Source organism: Parambassis ranga, chromosome 4, assembly GCF_900634625.1.
Source record: "Parambassis ranga chromosome 4, fParRan2.1, whole genome shotgun sequence".
In the NCBI taxonomy this organism is placed as follows: domain Eukaryota; kingdom Metazoa; phylum Chordata; class Actinopteri; family Ambassidae; genus Parambassis; species Parambassis ranga.
In genome coordinates, this window is record NC_041025.1 from 13,638,957 (window position 1) to 13,658,518 (window position 19,562).

The 19,562-nt window shown below is 40.9% G+C and overlaps 2 protein-coding genes across 3 annotated transcripts; both read right to left on the reverse strand.

The window, feature by feature from the left end:
* Window positions 1-188: 188 nt before the first annotated feature.
* klhl26 (kelch-like family member 26) lies at window positions 189-5,052 on the reverse strand. Of its 2 annotated transcripts, XM_028404846.1 has the most exons (3): window positions 4,813-5,052; window positions 3,082-3,264; window positions 189-2,661 (listed from the first exon to the last, which is right to left on the reverse strand). In XM_028404846.1, the coding sequence occupies exons 1-3, from the start codon at window positions 4,860-4,862 to the stop codon at window positions 1,080-1,082; spliced, it is 1,815 nt and encodes a 604-aa protein (XP_028260647.1). In that variant the 5' UTR covers window positions 4,863-5,052; the 3' UTR covers window positions 189-1,079. The 2 variants fall into 2 exon arrangements, with proteins under 2 accessions (XP_028260647.1, XP_028260648.1); XM_028404847.1 differs by lacking the exon at window positions 3,082-3,264.
* Window positions 5,053-7,355: 2,303 nt separating this feature from the next.
* il12rb1 (interleukin 12 receptor subunit beta 1) lies at window positions 7,356-12,440 on the reverse strand. The gene is made up of 15 exons (XM_028403801.1): window positions 12,293-12,440; window positions 11,523-11,646; window positions 11,238-11,389; window positions 10,976-11,118; window positions 10,860-10,893; window positions 10,622-10,750; window positions 10,368-10,444; window positions 9,982-10,219; window positions 9,755-9,901; window positions 9,548-9,646; window positions 9,308-9,463; window positions 9,071-9,226; window positions 8,930-8,999; window positions 8,673-8,748; window positions 7,356-8,400 (listed from the first exon to the last, which is right to left on the reverse strand). The coding sequence occupies exons 1-15, from the start codon at window positions 12,363-12,365 to the stop codon at window positions 8,083-8,085; spliced, it is 1,992 nt and encodes a 663-aa protein (XP_028259602.1). The 5' UTR covers window positions 12,366-12,440; the 3' UTR covers window positions 7,356-8,082.
* Window positions 12,441-19,562: the final 7,122 nt, after the last annotated feature.

Sequence of the window (19,562 nt, forward strand, 5' to 3'; positions counted from 1 at the left end):
ACAGTAATTTACCCTGCGTGTGACGTGTATGTGTGTGTGCCTTTTTATAACACCCAGCACCGCCTCAGCAGGTACGCTCTGGAAATAACACTATAATAATAAAACATGACAGGCATTTTTTTTAAAACATGATACATCTTTAATAAAGGATGCACATAAAGCTGCACAACTGTATACATTCCCCTTGGACTACAGTGATTTCCTTAATATTGCACTTCAACAATATAATGTGCTTTAACTGGTACTGAGCAAGACAGAGACACACTAAGGCAGACAACAGACAAAATGGGACACTTCTGGCCATCATGTAGATGGTCCTGTTTATAAAAGGGACTTTAAGCTCACTTTTTTCCAATGAACACATTTAGAACACTGACAATATCAGCAGCAGACATCTGATTTAAAAAAAAAGCTGTAAAAAGTGCAGCAAGACATTAAAATGAAAAACATGGAATACTTTGGCTACATTTTTATAAATTAGACAGTTAATTCTTACTTTTCAGGACAGTTACCCTCTGTCAGGTTAGATTTACAGTAGTTTAGAGACAAATTACATGTGGTATGTGAGCTGTAGTGCTTGATTAACAAGGAAAGCATCACACACCGTTGTTATTATTTATGTAGCTGCCGTAAGAGTTCCACACTGGTATGTTGACTAAAAGAAGAAATATTCTGTCAGTGGGGCAATAATATGACAAATTTAAAGCTAAAACACATTTAAAACTTGTTTTTGTGCAAATTCAAGAGACCTCCAAGTAACCAGAACTCTGAATAATCATCAGTTTAAAATCTAAAAGGATAATTTGTGCTGTCTGTAACCGAGGTCCTTGATTGGAAAACTGTTACAACATAGTATAGTAGGTCATGCTACTATATGAAGATTTCACCCTCCCAAAAAACTATGAATAAATGTCCGTCTGTTAAAACAGGACAAGAAAGAATACACAAGTCTTGCTGCTTAATAGTTTTTTTAGGTCATTCCTTCATATGAACACACATGATGTTCACACCTTGTGTTGACTTGACGGTCAGCAGAAAGAGCACATAGAATGAAATCCTCACAGTTGCAGGTCAGATGCTTAACGTTGTGTGGTATTTTGTGGAAGTATAATTGGTGTACAAGCAATGCCGGCAAAGGATTCTGGGAAGTGCAGGTCTCTTTCCCACTCATCTGTTCCAGTGTTGTACACCTGAACGATGCTTGTGACGTTGTTCAGGTGCCAGTTGTAACCCCCGACAATGTAGATCTTCCTGTCCAGGAGGCAGCAGCCGGCCTCAGACTGTCCCGCTCTCATGGGACTGACAGTGGTCCACTGGTCGTTTTCTGGAATGTAATACTCTACTGCCAGCACATCAAAACAGCGGTCCACGTGGTCCATGCGACCACCCAAGGCATAAACCCGATCCCTGGTACTGATCATGGCGTGCAACACTCTGGGTTCATTCATGGGTGCTCTGAAGTCCCACTGGTCTGATACGGGGTCATAGCAGTGAAGGGTTTTTTTGTCGTCTAATGAAACGCCATAACCTCCCGAGATGTAGAGCTTCTCTCCACATGGAGAACCTGCATGACCCCAAATCCTACGTTTCAATGGTTCCACAGAAGACCATTCATTCTTCTTTGGGCAGTAACACTCCACAGAGGACAGACTTCCAGATCGATTGCGCCCCCCTGTGGCATACAGCTGACCATGCAGCACATTTAGCTGAAACTGTATACGTGCCTCCTGCATGGACTGGATACGCAGCCACTGGTTCAGATGTGGGTCATAGCGGAAACAGCTGTCTACTGCACCCTCGCCACTGCGATACTGTAAGTGCTGTCCACCGACAACATACACAAAGTTATCAAGCACGGCAACACAAGCGTGGCTGCACCCGGCCTCCATCTCTGTCAGCTCTTTGAACTGGCGGGATGCGATGTCAGGAAGATAGTACACCTTGGTGCTCACTGTGCGGTCATTGTCAGTGTATGGCGTCCCACCAAAGGTTATTAGTGACATGACATCTGAGCGAATGAGTGTCCGTGAGGACTGCATTTCATGCTGTCGGAATGGAAGGATCTGGTAATTGAAGGCCTCAAGGAGATACTGCCGGCACAGCACATCCTCCACCATGATGTCCACAGTCTGAACGCTGTCTACCAACTCTGAAGAGCGCATGAGTGGGAACCGCACGTGGCAGAGAACACTGCTTGCCTGAGCCCGACGAGACTCGTCATACCGTAGCCACCTGATGGTGGCGTGGAAGAGATCAATCTCACTACAGTTCTTGAGTTTGTTGCTTTGAAGGAAGAAGATGAGGCGCTCCATGGGAATGTGCAGAAAGTCCTCCTCCTCTGCAATCTGGAGGAAGTGACGAAAGGTGAAAGCATCCACCGACTCCCTGAGGGAAGACAGGCTGAAGGTGGTGGCCATCTGCCCGATGTGCAAGCAGGTCTCCACGCTCATCGCTGATTTAAGGAACTCCTCACAGAGCTCCACTACAGGGACCATCTGGAGAAACACGGCAGCCCCAAGGACATCCTGAATACAGTCCAGGTCTAAAGTGACTTCTGCACTGTAGGCAAAGTCGATAATATGTTTCAGCCCACGGGCAGACAAGCCCTTCAGCTCAATAGTATCTTGGTTTGACTCCCTCATGCCTCCAGTAAACATAGCTCTGCAACACAAGAACAAGCCATGACAAACATGATATTTTACATTTTCTAAATGAATTGTATGGATTTAGCATTAAGAGAATTTAAGTCAATGACTAAGTCAGAACACGGATGCATGATGAAAATGTCTGGTTAAATGTTTTGACAGTCTGTTTTGTAATCTCATTTCTGTTCAATTATTTGCCATTTAAAGCATTAAATTATCATCATTACCATTTGTAGGCATTCACTTCTGCATACTTTATTGTGTCGTAGACTTCATTTTTTATTATTTCTCACCACTTCACTCTCACTCATAATCTAGAGAAAGGATTGCAAATGTATTATTTAGCATATCCAATTGCTCTGGATAAGAGCACCAGCTAAGTGCTTCCAATTTTAAATGCAAATGGGCAGTGTGAAGTCTCATGCTCTGGACTAACCTGAAGTAATCACTACAGGCAGCCAGCACTGCTTTATGGACCTGGAACCGCTCCTCATTGATGGCCAACACGACGTCAAGTAGCTGGCCCTGAGCCCGCAAAACTGACAAGCCCTGGAGAAGGGTGGCACTGTGGCTTGGGGCCGAGAATGTACAGCGCAGGGTGCTATTCTTGTTAGCCATACTGGAAAGAGAAAAATGCCTTCTTATAATCAGTGACTCAAGAGATAGATCCCTTTTCCTAAATAAGATTACCTCATTTTCTCCTGAACTTAATTTCCCTCCTATACAATTGCAAGCCATTGTATGCTATGCAGCCCATTAATATATGTAGTGTCTGGTGACAGCAACACTGTGATGGAAATTTAATCTAATCTGTTGCAGTCTGTCGGGGGGAGAAGCATTCTGCAGTGTACAGTGCCTTTGCATTAGTGATAAAGGTGAAACACGATCGCTAGACAAGCTATCGCTCTGCTTAGACACTTATTGGAAACATGGAAAACTGAAATGTATCTGCCAGTTAGAAAAATGGTCACAGAAATAACACCACATGAGACAAAGACATCAAGAGTAAGAAGTTCATAAACTTGAGAGAGAATTACATCATAAAGAATATTTCCCAGAGCAGAAATAACACCAGATGAGCTGGACTACTGTACTGTGACAGCTCCCCACATTAGTTTTTATGAAGACTTTCTTTCTTGGCTCCAGAGAAAGAAAAAGAGAATGTCCCCATTGTTTAAATCCAACTACATTTTACACAGTTTAATACCAGCCAGCAATACAAAAAGGAGAATCTAAAATTAAATGGGTCAGATCTGTGTGTAAATGAACTAAAAATGCCTGACAAATCACTAAAATCTGTTTTTTATTTAACTTTTACATCTAGGTGCTGATTAAGTAATTGAAGAAGCAGGTATGTTCCAGAGACCACAATATAAACTGGTACATAGCTAACCTATGTGACATGTATGGCGGGTCTTGTGTGGTGCTGCCACAGAGGAAATGAATTCCTGAGGACTGAAAATGATCTCAATGTGTCCTTACCGGTTTGAAAACCTTCTCATCTGATAAGCATGTCAGCACTCAAAAACAAGGCCTGAGATCATTATTGTTGTTGAACTATTGTGGAGACGGGGGAGGTAATCTCAAATACCCCTGAGCTTATAGGACTGTTTACCCTTAGAGGAATCCCACATCTGTATGTCTGGGTGATATAAAGATCTTTCAACAAAAATTACTGTGACCTGTCACAGCAAGGAACTGAATGAGTGTTATTAATCATACTGGTCTCTTACTGGTTTCTATTTTGTAAGTTGGACAAACAATACAGTGAAACCACTATCAGCCACCCACCTGTGTAGGTATTGAAGCCAAGTAATGTTAGTGCCTGTCTATTTCTAAGCAATTAAAGAAAAGTAATCATTATAAAATTATTTTACCAAATGTTAAGTTATCCTGTTACAGCTGTGTACCTCTGTAACCGGAGTTATGTTACATCCTGAACTTTATTTCGATCGCTGGTCGCTGATACAGAGCACAGGCAGTGGCTGCCTGGAGGCCGCGGACAACGCCTCGGTGTTTCCTACATTCTCGCTGAGGTGCAGTGTGCCGCTCCGGCGTACAAGCACCGCGCAGCACTACTGAAGCCGCATGGGACTCCCAGTGGGAAATACCGAGAGAGCAGTACAACACAGTGCGCACACAGCATCCTCACCCACGGCTCACCCACCTGTTCTGCGAATGTTTCGGAACAAAATCCCCACCATCCGACTCCGCCATCTTCTAGCACGGAGCAGCACGCATGGGGCATCTTCAGGAATGTTAGCAGGAGGTCCACTGTACGTTCAGCCTGTTCATGGTATTAAAACAAAGTCTGGAGGCAGCCTGTCATTCCTACACGGGTGGATAACAGCTGTCAGCCTGCCGGTGAGCGCGGTGATGATGACCTCTCCTCCTACCGGCTGTTTGCCGCACGTCCTTCCTCTGTACTGACGATGGCTGACCGCTGGGGGGCGCAACAGTGCTGTGTGTTCAGGTGTGCTGGTTGGTAGGGAGAAGCATCGCTCTGGAAGAAGGCATGCAGAAAGTGCTCTCTGGCTCCCCCTGTGTCTTAGAGATGTAACACCACTGTTGTGAATAATTGCATCAGTAAGAGCCACTTCCATATCAAATGTTAGATTCCTGATGATTTTAATAAAAACATAACACAGAAACAGAAATAGAGGTATTTGTTGATGAAGATTCTCAGTCATCCAGGTCATCATACATAGAGAAGATTGAAGCAAGGCGTCTGGAAGAAGAAGAATGGCTCAGCACAGGAGAGCCACCTCCTCAGGACAAGACTCAGCTGTTCACCTCCACCTCAAAGACAAAGGACACTCCTTTGAGGACAACAACGTTCACATTTTAGACAGGGAGGAAAGGTGGTATGAAAGAGGAGTCAAGGAAGCCATCTATGTTAAGCTGGAAAAACCTTCCCTTAACAGAGGTGGTGGCCTCAGACATCATCTTTCTACCACATACAATGCAGTGATTCCATCCATTCCCAGGAAGTTTGCACATACTCACAGTAAGAACAAAGGGCTGTCAACCAGTCCCCCTCCGGCAGTTTCATAGTCGTTAGCCAGTCGTTAGACACACCTGGCCCAGTCAGCCAGAACATCACAGGTAAGTATGGAAACATTTAGTGCTATTGTTTGTAAGTTTTTTAAGTTTTACCCAGACCCACCCACATAGGTTTGTAACCACATATAAACCATGTTTCCCCACCAAACAGTTAGAACTGATGAAGCTGCTTGGATGAGCAGCGAAACGTCTTCTAGAAAACTCTACAAGTCCAGACGCCTTGCTTCAATCTTCTCTAAATAGAGGTATTGCTGATTTCAACAGGCCTCAACCAGAAAGATGCCAACCTGCAGAACATCAAAGTGCAGTATGGTGGAAAATGTCATCATCATACCACAGAGCACTATTTGTCAATATGTGACTGTGTGAACTACATTTTTTTAAGGTCACAGTTTCTTTTTTTTGTGAGCACTTCCTGTCATAAAGTTGCATCTCATCCCATCATGTACTCTGCATAGTTTTTACTGCCTCGCATGTCATTTTACATTACACACTCTTTATCATGTTGATTTGCATGGCTTCGCTGTACAACTGCACAGTTTATGGAACAATATGTTAGAAACAACACATGGTTTGCCTTTGTTTTAAAGCAACACTATTTAAATGACAAAGTGCTCTCTGGCTCCCCCTGTGTCTTAGAGGTGTAACACCACTGTTGTGAATACTTGTATTAATAGGAGCCACTGCCATAAATGACATAATGCACCTTCCTGCTTTCATATTTACAGCTTACATTGATGCACAAACAACACATACAAGTATAAAAAGCTAAAACTAAAAGCTAAATAATACAACAAATTTACATTTTGTGCTGTGAGGGTATAAGAATCTCAGTTGCCCCCATCTAAGTCTGTCTTCACATCAAACACTAAGCCATTCCTGGACAGATGGACAGATGGTCCACTTTTGCAGTGCATGTTTAAAAAACACGCCTGCAGGTCTGGAGGCTTTATTTACATCTTACAGACAGCATTTTCTCTGCCTTGTTACATGCCTAGTTTGTCATTTACATGTAAAAATAGTTCTTCATCCTTACGTGCGTGTTCGCACAGTGAGAAGCAGCACAGGTGGTGTGAAGTTAATTTTACTGTTGAAAAAAACCATTAGAGGTAAAACTAATTTAAAAAGGAAAGAACGAAACACCATCGTTCTGAAAGTCACAAGCTGACGACAGTGAAATCAGCTGCAGCATCGCGGTCAGACCTGAATGCACAGTGGAGTTTCCCTATGCTTTACCGTACATTTCAGCATAGTCTCGCACCTTATTTTAAAAGGCTTACTTTGCACAGGTATGACTTGAACTGTGACGTCACTGATTTAGAATTCCAACACTTACTAACCTTCAGCGACAGCTTTAACTATTAATAAAGCTAAAAAAAGTGATACAAGAGAGGTTTAAACCAAAATGATTTTCACAGCAGCTTCCACACTGCAGGGTAACTTTGTCTCTAACACACAAACGTGATGTGATTTGATCGCGATCCTGTGTACTAAGGTTAATTTGCTCTATCAGTAATGAAGTGTGACAAAATAACTGAAATGCTCACTTGTGATTTTTTTTCACAGTACAAGTTGAGGTGCTTCCTGCTTTTAGGCTATTCACAAATTAGGATTTTTGCACACTCAGACAAAAGACACAAAAATAAATGCTGTTTAACTAGGTTTTAATATGTGTAGATCTGCAGAAGGAAACACAGTGATATGCTATAATTTCACCACATGAAAGTTTATCAGATGTTAGATTCCTGATGATTTTAATAAAAACATAACACAGAAACAGAAACAGAGGTATTGCTGATTTCAACAGGCCCCAATCAGAAAAATGTCTTCAACCTGCAGAACATCAAAGTGCAGTATGGTGGAAAATGTCATCATCATACCACAGAGCACTATTTGGCAATATGTGACTGTGTGAACTACATTTTTTTAAGGTCACTGTTTCTTTTTTTGTGAGCACTTCCTGTCATAAAGTTGCATCTCATCCCATCATGTACTCTGCATAGTTTTTGCTGCCTCGCATGTCATTTTACATTACACACTCTTTATCATGTTGATTTGCATGGGTTCGCTGTACAACTGCACAGTTTATGGAACAATATGTTAGAAACAACACATGGTTTGCCTTTGTTTTAAGCAACACTGTTTAAATGAAAAAGTGCTCTCTGGCTCCCCCTGTGTCTTAGAGGTGTAACACCGTTGTTGTGAATACTTGCATCAGTAGGAGTCACTGCCATAAATGACATAATGCACCTTCCTGCTTTCATATTTACAGCTTACATTGATGCACAAACAACACATACAAGTATAAAAAGCAAAAACTAAAAGCTAAATAATACAACAAATTTACATTTTCTGCTGTGAGGGTATAAGAATCTCAGTTGCCACCATCTAAGTCTGTCTTTACATCAAACACTAAGCCATTCCTGTATATTAGCAACTCAAGCTCATTGTCCGCCTGTTCAATCTCTGTGACTTCGCCTTTTCTGGAGCTCCACAGTGCCTGAACTGTAAAATCAGGACACTCATCACTGGATCCTTCAGAGTCACTCCTCCCATCCTCTACGTCTTCATCAGTCCTATCATCCCACTCTTCTCCCACCTCTTCTGATGACTTCTCAGTGACAGTTTTTTCTGCTGGAAGGATGTGGTGCAGCGTCAGCTCGTGCACCTCCTCCTTCCTCTCCATCATGTCCTGTTGTAGGTGACACAGAGCTGATATTTACTGCAATGAAACTCTTAGCTGTCCTTTCTCTTCAACCTAAACACGCACACTTTCTTATGTAGAGCGTAATGGTGCCATTAGACATGTCATACATTAATAACTGCTGAAAGCTTTGGATTCCTTCATTCATGTGTGATATGTTGATGCTCTAAAATACTGTACACATAAAAGTGCAAGCAAAGGGGTTTAAAACCTCCCCATGACTCCACAGGGAACTTCTGTCATAAAGTAAACTTTCTTACCGGACTCTCTGGCTGACACAGGGTGAAATCTGGAATCACAGGGGTCGGCACAGGAGGGAAGAGCTTGTTCTGGATCCTAGAACAGATTTGAAAATGTGAATGAAAAGAGCTACATGTAAATGGCCACAGAAAGGTTTCAGTTATTTTATGACAAAATGACATGCATCGTAGAAAATGCCACCAGAAAAAAAAAGCTATTTTTGTTCTTTATCAGTAAATGAAGGCGTAGACTTGGTGTTTGTAGGCTGTTAACCTACCTTTTCAGGATGATAGTGCATGTTGTTGATAGTACAAAGAACACAAAAAGCAAGCCGAGGCTCAGCCAAACTAAAAAAAAAAACATGAGAAAATATTACATGGTGATTTCAACATGAGTGGTAATCCTGTGGGTCTCATACCATTCACAGGCTTTTCTGGCTGTGTGTTGATAATAACTGAGGCTCTAGGTCCTTCTCCTATCTGTGTCAGTGCTGCCAGGGTGGTGTTGTATTTGGACCCTGGTGTTAGGTTTTCCAGTCTGTATTTTAACAAAGAGCTTGATATGTTGTAGCACCCTGATGAAAAAAAACAGATGTGGGGAAAGGTAAATGTAATGTTCTCACACTCAAAGTGAAACTTTGTGAAGAAATGCACACCTATCAGCTCATGTTGTGTGTCGATCTTTGTGATGCAGAGATTGTAGTGTGTGATGAAGCCTCGTTGGTCCTCATAGGGAATTGGTTTCCAGGAAAGGTGAGCAGAGTTGTGTGTTTCACTAAAAACAGTGAAATCCAGAGGAGTGCTGAGAGGGACTGAAATAAAAAAGAAAACAAACAAAAACTTATATATATGGTGTCTTAGAGTGGACATCTCATGTCTCATTTTAAGATACTCACCACCTTGTTTTTGATAGAAGAGGCACATGTTAACTGTCTGTGGTTTCCCAGCAACACATCTGTGTTCAAAGTAAAGGTACCGGGTGTAGTTCTTGATGTCTGCATCACAACAGACAACATGTCAACATATGGCATGAAAAGCAGCACAAAAAGGAAAATATAAAAAATAAAGTTATATATTTGAAATGATTAATTAAAGTTACTTACTCTTACTTCTTAGTTTCCTTTCCTGTTTTTTCATCCTCCCTGATACATTTATCACATTCTTTGGCCTTGGATCTGCCTCTTGGAGCTCATACCACTGAAGGCACGTTGTCCTAATTAATTTTTTGCCCAGTAATGTTTTGTCGCAAACTGTCGAATAGGGGAGAAAAAAAGTCTTCATGGGTATGCTTAAACATAGGTGTATATTATGTCTGACATCAGCCACACACGTTTTAAATCTGCCACAGGTACGGCTGGTTCTTCAATGACTGCCGGAGGAGAACGCCCTGCTGCATTTTTGGCAATAACAGAGATGTTGACAGCCGAGTAGGACACATAAACAGTGTATTTATTCGTTTCAATGTCAGTCCTCCTCTTTCTCCTCTTCCTCCTCTTACAAGGACACTCCTGGGAGGAGTCGCTCACACTGTACGTCACTCCTGTGACTGATGCTGCAGTTGGCACTGGCTGAAGAACAGAGGAGAGCTTAGTTTGGACAAACACAGGACACTGAACCAGCTACACATGGAGGTATATTTAATTAAATACTAAAAGTAAAAGTTTAGTCCTCGTGAAGTTCCCTGTTCATGTACAACACTTCAAACTTTAAACTGACCTTCCAAGTTAGAATCATCATTCGGGTGCCATTTAACAGGGTTGTTGTCACACTGACTTCAGGTTCATGTTCAAGTTCTACAGCGGAAAGGCAAAATATTATTGAACTGCAAAAAAATCTGTGAGAGGTGTGAGCCCCTGGGATTCTGGGAGGACTGAAAGGAGCCTCACATGCTGACCATCCAGAAGAAAACCCAGCATAATCTGTGTTAATCTGTGGTGCTACCAAACCAGGTCACTGTGTGATGAGTTCACCTGCAGGAACAGTCACAACCGGAGACCAGTCACTCCACAGTTTGGTTTTGACTTGTGGACTAGTGGACTGCTGTCTGATCTGAACCTGGTACACTGAATCCTTCAGGAGGTTTACAGCAGTCACCTGATCTGTCCAGATAAAAAAGGGAAAAAGGACATTTCTGTTAACCTGATACCTGGGTGCTTTTAAATGATAGAGGAGACTTCGTTAAGGAACAATTAATGCAGACATACTCACACTTGTAATTCTTATTATTGATGTTTATTAGTTTCTGTAACAGCAATGCATATGTGAGGTTAATAAACTGACAATATAGAAACAATAGATCCGGTGACAAAAACACTGTCACTCACTTTCTCCCATGATTCTGAGGGGCGTCTGTCACGTCGGTACCAGACCTCTGCTAGAGCCGGATTCCTTTCTGCAGCCGGCCAGCTTAAGCTCAGATTGGTTTTCAACCAGGTTACTGAAACATTTTGGGGTGCTTCATATTTAACTGTTAATAAAGAGAAGCAAAATGGTTAACACTTTCTACTGTAGAGTGTTGACCTTTTATATGTCCACATGTCAATGCTTCAACAAGGTCAACCATACGATAAGAAGAGCTTCCATTACCTATGTGTGCGAGAACAACAGACCTCTTGGGTGACGGGCAGATAGAGTTTCCTACACGAGCTTCCACCCAAATGTCAACAGAACGATTTTTGATCAGAACTTCCTCATGGACCTCATGAAAGTTCTTCTTAATGTTACCAATTTTTGTTTTACTGTAGAGGAAAATGTAAACACACACTACAGATGATTTGATTTGTTTTGTTTTTTCAGGCACTGCTTGCCTTTTCAGGAAACACATTTACAATTTACATTTTCTGGAAAAGTCATGTACTGATCAATACTCACTTAAAGTAAAGGTCAAATGTCACATTGCTCTCATTAGTGTTCATGCTCCATTCACACAAATACATGGACTTGTCGACATTTCGTCTGAAGCACCAAGGACTGGAGGGAGCCTCACATGAAGACCCTCAGGAGAAACAGATTTAAACACATTATTTTAGACTAAAAGACTCAGTTTACAATGTAGGTGTCTCCTGGAGCTTTACAGAATTGAAGAGCCCACAAGCAAGCTGTTAAAGTGACGCTGACAAGGACAAAGTAAAAGACCTTGAGCACAACCAGGCCCTGATGAGAGGACTTTCCTGCTGATGACTGGGAAGGTAAGGAGGAGAAGAGGAGGTAGACAGGACAGAGGCAAAGGAGGAAAGGAGGAAAGGAGGAAGATACATGCAGCATACACATGCAGTGATAGGATAAGATAAGAAAAGATAAGATAAGATAAGACTATTGATTTGTGTTATAAATCTTATTACATTCTTCATTTTTTCATGCTGTGAATACAGTTAATAATCTTTCTCGGTTCACTTTAACAATAAATGCATCGCTGCGGCCGAGCACACTGAGGGCTGTGCAGTAGGCATGTAATGTTAGCGGAAACCACACAATACTGATAAACTAACCAACACTTTGTGGCCAACATTTTACTCGAATACAATCGTCACTTTCATATGTTTGTGTTTAGCATTCTACAATGTGCTATGATAAGAAGAAGTCTGGAGTTCAAGGTATGAAAAGTAAAAAATAAATAAATAAAGGTTTTAGTGTATATTTACCTTCGTCTATCGTAGTGAGCAACAAAAACATAACAAGTCCATGTAGAGAGCACCAGAGTGTAAAAGTTTCCATGAGGTCAAGACAGATGATCGTTATTCAGCGTGTGAGAGTCTGTGTAGTCTACCTGCTTCATGTAACTCGGTTGTCTTTCTCAGAAATGCCATTGAAGTTTCAATTCTTTCAGGTTATATGAGTTGCAGACAAACCACAAGTGTCAGGGGTGGGGGGAAGGTTGTGTTCACAGGCAGACCCAACCGACTCTGTGTATGAGTCTGTGTCATTTGTTTGACGTCTTTTTAATCATTTAATTTTTTCATTTCTCTACAACAGTTACTGTTCTCTTCAAAGACAGACTGGAAACTACAGTTTTAAAAAAAAATGAAAGACACCTACATCACGTGTTTATGTGTCACTGGTGCAGACAGGCTGTCATGGTGGAGAAGACAAGTGCTGGAATAAAATCAGCTTTTTCTTTGTTTATGTCCACTTCAATGATTGTTTGCATGTGCAACAACACTGTTGTTTTTATATTATTTATAGTGTAAGACAGATGATTACGTGGCTCAGTTGTCTTCCTCAGAAAAGGTTAAAAAAGTTTCATTTCTATCAAAGAGCACCACAAAGGGAAGCAGGAGGGGGGAAATATGGAACCCCAGCCACCCATGAAATCTTTTAGGCCAACCCCATGAACACCTCAAATCTGATTGGTCAAATGAACTCACTGAAAGTGATGGTAAGTTTCAGTGAAAAGGAAAGCAGCGTTATCTCACAGGATAGTTATAGTCTTGGAGCATGGGGCATAGGAATGGCTTTTACTGTCAAGAAATAAGAACACCACATCACTTGTGTGCTCATATGAGCTGAAGAAAAATGCTCATTTCAATCCTCATGGCTATGTGATATATATGATCTATGTATCACTAGAGTCCATCCTCCAAACAGACCAAATATCCTCAACAAAAGCTGTGAAACAGCCAAGAGAAATTGGGTATCATGGAGAATTAACCTGCAAATTCACCAAATAAACTAATTCTGACAGAGTGGGTCAAATATTAGTGTTTTTTTCTTTCAGAAACAGGGACGTCTGGGGGTAAAATGCACCTAAGATGATCAAAAGCAGCTGGCACACCTATTTTCTATCTTGCATCTAAACCTTTATCAGACATTTTGTGCACCAGAAGCTCAGAGGAAGTAGTTCAGACTGGCAGTGAACTGCTGACATTTTTACCCTGCAGAGTGCAATTCTGCTCCATGTGGGTTTCTGTGCATCGTGTGAGCGAACACAGCTTCTTCTCAGCACTTTCTGTGAATTTATGCAGGTCAGCTCTGAATTGAGGAAGCTGCAGATTTAATGGTATTATGGTACATTTTCATCTTTTACAAACTGAGGTTTAGTCAAATGCAGTAAACAGTGTCTTACAGTAAACTTCACTTCCAGCTCATGTTGTGGTCCAGCATCTTATTTTCCAGTAGCTGCTCCTTGTCTTACATCCTCATGCTTCAACCTCACTTCCCATTTATACAAGTTTCATTCTAAATCACTTACACTTTCATTTAGAAAAGGTGACTCGTGTTCACACAGTATAACTGTAAAAGTGACCCGGTGAGGTTAACTCTGCCCTTTAAGTAACGTTTCACTTTCATATGGTCTCACATGGGCACACAGGAGAAGTAGGTTAGACATAGCACATCCTTCATGGACATGTAGGTCAGTAAACTGAAAAATACAAGGGTATAGGTAAAAGGAGAAGTAATACAGAGAGGATAGTCATACCAGCTACATTTGTTTAGCCAGCTTTTTTTTCTCTCGCAGGCAGGAGGAAAAAAACAACATTTTTGGTGCAAGAGCAAAAACTTGGAGAAACTAACTCCATACTGTGCCTCTGATTTCACTTAGGAAAGATTCAAACAAACAAAACAAACCAAGCAATCAAGTTTTTATGCCACTTATTTAATTATTATTTCATTTATCATGTATCATCATTGCCACAATGCGAAACTTGCACATATTTGTTTTTGCATTTTTGTACAAAGTAAACATATTTGTACATTATGAATGTCCTACCTCTTTGACAATAATGCGAAAATAATGCACCTTAAACACTGATAACACTTTACCCTCTGTACATAGAATTGCACAGCAGCTTATTTTGCTTATTCTTTCTTTGCTTAAAATAAGTTTATTTTTCTCTCTCTTTTACCTCAGTTTAGTTGTGTACTATAGTCATGTGAAGGGAACTCGCAAAATAAGAATTTCATTGCTCAGTGTAACCTCTGCTGTGCATTTAACAATAAACTTCTTAAATCTTGAATCTTGAATCAACAAAACAAGGGTTTCTGTCACTTGCAATCTGCAACCTCAGCACAAGATGCCACCAAATACACTCGGGTCCTAAAAGACTTTTAACGCAGAGGTTAACAGCTTGCACTAAATAACTTGGCCAGTTTGCTGATTTTTAAAAGAACAGCTGGCAGCATATAGACAACTGTGCTCAATTTTAAAAACTTTATTTAAAAAAACAACCGTATAAAAGTATTAGTTCTCAATATTGAAAAAAAAATCATTATGTTGTCGTATGTGCAGCCAATGATCTGCACCAACAACAATTAATGCACTGTTTTAATTTAAACAAAAATCAGAGATCATCAAGATATTACGTAAAATAAGTCTCAGATTTAAAAAGGTATTTAAGTAAAGATGGAAGCTTTTTGCTGTCTGAATAGATGACTATTGTGGTTTTATTTCAGTGCTTCACTTGACTGCCACCAGGGGGCAGTCTCTGCTACAATAAAGGAGATAAAGGAGACGGCAGCATCAGGCTGTTCACTGATCGAGCTCGGACAGTTCATCTATACTCAGAGCAGTACTGCAGCTAAAATGATTTAAAAAAAACACAATTTTTTACTTTAATTTTTAAAAACACAAATATGTGTGAAGCATTTCCTCTCTGGTGGACAATTTGCAAAGGGTTGTTTGTGCTAAGGAGTACATGTACCTTCTGAAGTATAGGGTCCGGTTTCTCTGAGTTGTTGTTAATGTGATAATTTCATGATTATTTATTTAAAACTGCAAAATGAATACAGAAAGATGCTAATCTAGGGGTAGCTCTAAATCCAGCAAGGGCAAATAGCCTCAGTTTAGCACAATCAAACTGGTGGAACTAGCAAAAACATAAACTTGTAATATATAAGGTTCTTTTTTTGTTTTCAGGTGTTTGTTTGGTTTAGTAGTTTGGTTCGGCTGGAAAAACAGCCACAGTTGCAGTGTTTGTGTCGCACCAACCGAGTCCAGGCAAGGAAAAGTCATGAAAATTTAGAACAAAGGGGGGAAAATGTACTCTTGCTGACTTCTGAAACCTTTGACGTGAGTGCTTGTTGCGTTTTCTGCTGATGTTAAGCAGAAAATAAGATCTATGTTAATTTCACACCTACAGGTCAACTGCATCAGAATGCAACGTACACACAAACAGGAATCACTTATAGCACGCTGCTGTCAGCCCACATTGTGGTTTGTGTCAGCCATTAATGTAAAGCATATGCCTAATAGTCCAAAATTTAGTTTCAGAAATGAAACTTAACTCATTTCTGTTTAGACTCAATGAGCACTAGTGATGGCAGAGGGAGCAGAACCGAATGTGGTGATCATTAGGATCACACTGTAGACGACCAGACAGACAGGGAGAGGTGCATCAACGGACGGACTGTTCACAGACAGATATTTATATTATATAGCAAATAGATGAAATTCTTTGATCTGGATTACTTCTAACATTATCTTTCATTTTTATTGACATTGTGCATGAATGGGGTATTCGACCTAAATCAACTTTTTTTCTGTCAAAAAGCATGAAGACACAATATTTTCTTGACTCTTTATCTCCAGCATCAACAATGAAAGTTGGTAAAAAATAAATAAAGGTACACTCAATAAACAAAGTGCTGGTTTAAAACATAACTCAACTTTAACTTTAGAATGGGGTCAGCATTGAACAGGGTGCATGCTAGGCTCTACTTTATAACCCAGAATGTTGGGTTGTTCAAGTGACCCAACCTAATTAACAACATCGCAGGGTTAAATATTGTCTGTATGCTGGGCTACGTAGAGAAGATTGAAGCAAGGCGTCTGGACTTGTAGAGTTTTCTTGAAGACGTTTCGCTGCTCATCCAAGCAGCTTCATCAGTTCTAACTGTTTGGTGGGGAAACATGGTTTATATGTGGTTACAGACCTAAGTGGGTGGGTCTGGGTAAAAAAACTTAAAAAACTTAAAAACAATAGCACTAAATGTTTCCATACTTACCTGTGATGCTCTGGCTGACTGGGCCAGGTGTCTCTAACGACTGGCTAACGACTATGAAACTGCCGGAGGGGGACTGGTTGACCGCCCTTTGTTCTTACTGTGAGTATGTGCAAACTTCCTGGGAATGGATGGAATCACTGCATTGTATGTGGTAGAAAGATGATGTCTGAGGCCACCACCTCTGTTAAGGGAAGGTTTTTCCAGCTTAACATAGATGGCTTCCTTGACTCCTCTTTCATACCACCTTTCCTCCCTGTCTAAAATGTGAACGTTGTTGTCCTCAAAGGAGTGTCCTTTGTCTTTGAGGTGGAGGTGAACAGCTGAGTCTTGTCCTGAGGAGGTGGCTCTCCTGTGCTGAGCCATTCTTCTGTGGAGTGGTTGTTTAGTTTCTCCAATGTACAGATCAGAGCATTCCTCACTGCACTGGACTGCGTATATCACATTGCTGTGTTTCTCCCTGGGAATCTTATCCTTCGGGTGAACCAGTCTCTGTCTCAGTGTTGTCATCGGTTTGAAATGGACCGGGATGTCATGGTTGTTGAAGATCCTGCGGAGTTTCTCTGATACTCCTGACACATATGGAATGGAGATGTTCTTTCTCCGCCGGTTGTTGTCCTTCTTCTTGTTGTTGGGGGGTCTTGTTTTTGTGGCTATGGTTCTAGACTTTTTTTTTAATTAACTGAGATAAAAATAATGCAGGTGGATAATAACCTAACTTCAAATCCTGCTGTTGGTGTGCAGCCTCTAGATGTGGATCTAGAAAGTTTCTCAATGGACGAGCGGGAAAAAGATTGATCCTAATAATGATCCCCAGACCTGGGTCAATATTGCTAACAGCACTGGCTCATCACACTCATCTAGCAATTTAGCTTTGACCAACAAGAGTTTAGCTAAATCACAGTTAGAGATCTATTTAGAGATCTATTGTTGTTCCGTAATCCCATTTATCAGTCATCATATCTGTTAAATGCAAAGTTATTTAACATCTAAAAAATCCCTATGACATTGTTCCATAACCATATGATTATTTGAATAATTATTATTATTTGAATGTGTTGCTGTGTTAAGAGGATGCAGCAGCTCAGTAATGGAAAGGTGAGATTTGTTTATAAGAAACCTTCATACAGAGGAGGTGGGTGTTATGTTGTGCAAAGTGCAGACGCATTATTTGGTCGAGTGCAGCAGCAGCAGCAAGTATGCACACGAGCAGAAGACAATGAAATCTTGACCCCAAAGAAGTGGGAGGCAGCACACCTCGTTCAGTGTACTCATAAAAAAAGCTGAGCTGACACAAATATTTCAGCTCTGTTTCTGATAAATAGGTTCAGACAAAAAAATAATCTTTACATAAAGTACGGTAAGTATAACTTCATGTAGACACCTGACCATCAGAGAAAGACTTTTTTCAAGGAAGCTCACTGTGCAGAGGGTGATTGATACGTTTGTGGAGTAAAATTGAGTTGTAAAGCTCTCATGTGTGACTTTATGTGCAGAAAGTTTGATTTTAAGAGGTCAGTCGCTGCTAACCAGCTCTTGTCCCATTCCAGTATCATTCAGACTGCCTCTCCAGCATGTTATTTGTTCTGCAAACTGACCACAACAAGCCAGAGAGCAGTTTCAAAGAGGACATGATGGCAATGCCAAGGAGGCTTTTCAGCTGAAAAAAGGGGGGACATGAAACGGGCTCACAGGGACGTGCTGGTTAGCAGTGATTGAATTTAAAACACAACACATAAAATAGGGTATTTTCTGTATGTGCAGCTGCAGAACCATTACATATAGACTCCATAGCACAACAGCTGCAGGGGGTGATTCAGGTGATTTACCCTGATAAGCTTCATTCAGCCACCTGCAGAGGTTTCACTGTCCTCTGGGAAATGTTGAACCAATCACTACTACACAGAGAAAGAGCAGAGAGTCTCACATACAGATGGTGACAACAGTGAAAACAGCAGCTTTATTTAAGACACAGTTAAACAATACAACCACACTTGTGTGTGTGTGTGTTTTTGTCACATAGCTTGCACTGGTGCCATCATAACATCAAGTATTTTCTGATATTTACATGAGATCTATTCTACAGTACATTTCTGGAAAAAAAATCAAACACACAAAAATAAAGTTTAGTTTTTGTGGTATAATAACACTTCATGGGACCATCAGAGCAGAGCTCTGTGTGTGTGTCTGCGTGTCTATGCTGCTGCTGTGGCCTCCTGTCTTAGAAACCACAGTCATAATTTACTGACTTGGTTGGTTATTTTCCTTCCTGAGTAACAAGCAACATCCGGGATGAATAATCAACCTGCTTATTTTTCACTAGTGAGTTTCACGACATTATAATACTTATGAGAACTTATTGTCTGACAGATCTACTAAAATATCTGAGAACTTACATGAGAGACTGTGCGTACAGGGGATAAAAGACAGTGAGATGGTGTCAGATAGTTGTGTGTGGTGTGATAAACAGTCCAAAGCGGTAAATGGAAAACCACACGTGACAGCTATGTGTTGCCAACAGTAAGGCTGAGCTGACAGATATTCATAAAATGTCTCCCTTAAGTTTTTCAGTTCATATATTGATCGGCTTTATTTGTTATAAATGGGATAACAATAGAATCGTGCACCTGCCACATTGTTCCACTAGACCAAACACATGGCTTTGTGATTTTTGTGTCTTTTTTGTAGGAGCTATTGCTGTGACAAAGCATCAGATGTGCCCAAAACTGCAGTTCTTTAAATGGCCACTAGAGGTTTGCCGCTAAAAGCAAGTCAATCCCATTGACAGTAAAAACTATGGACAGAGCCTCTGTGACATCACCCCATCATCTGAAGAGCTGTTTTGAGGCTCGGTGGGAGGGTCTGGACACTCCGACCACCACCATGTTTGGCAGCGTCACAGTCCGCCAAAAATTCACCCCCTGTACAGTTGACACTAGAAGAGCACTTATCATTTGAGACCAGAATGGTTCT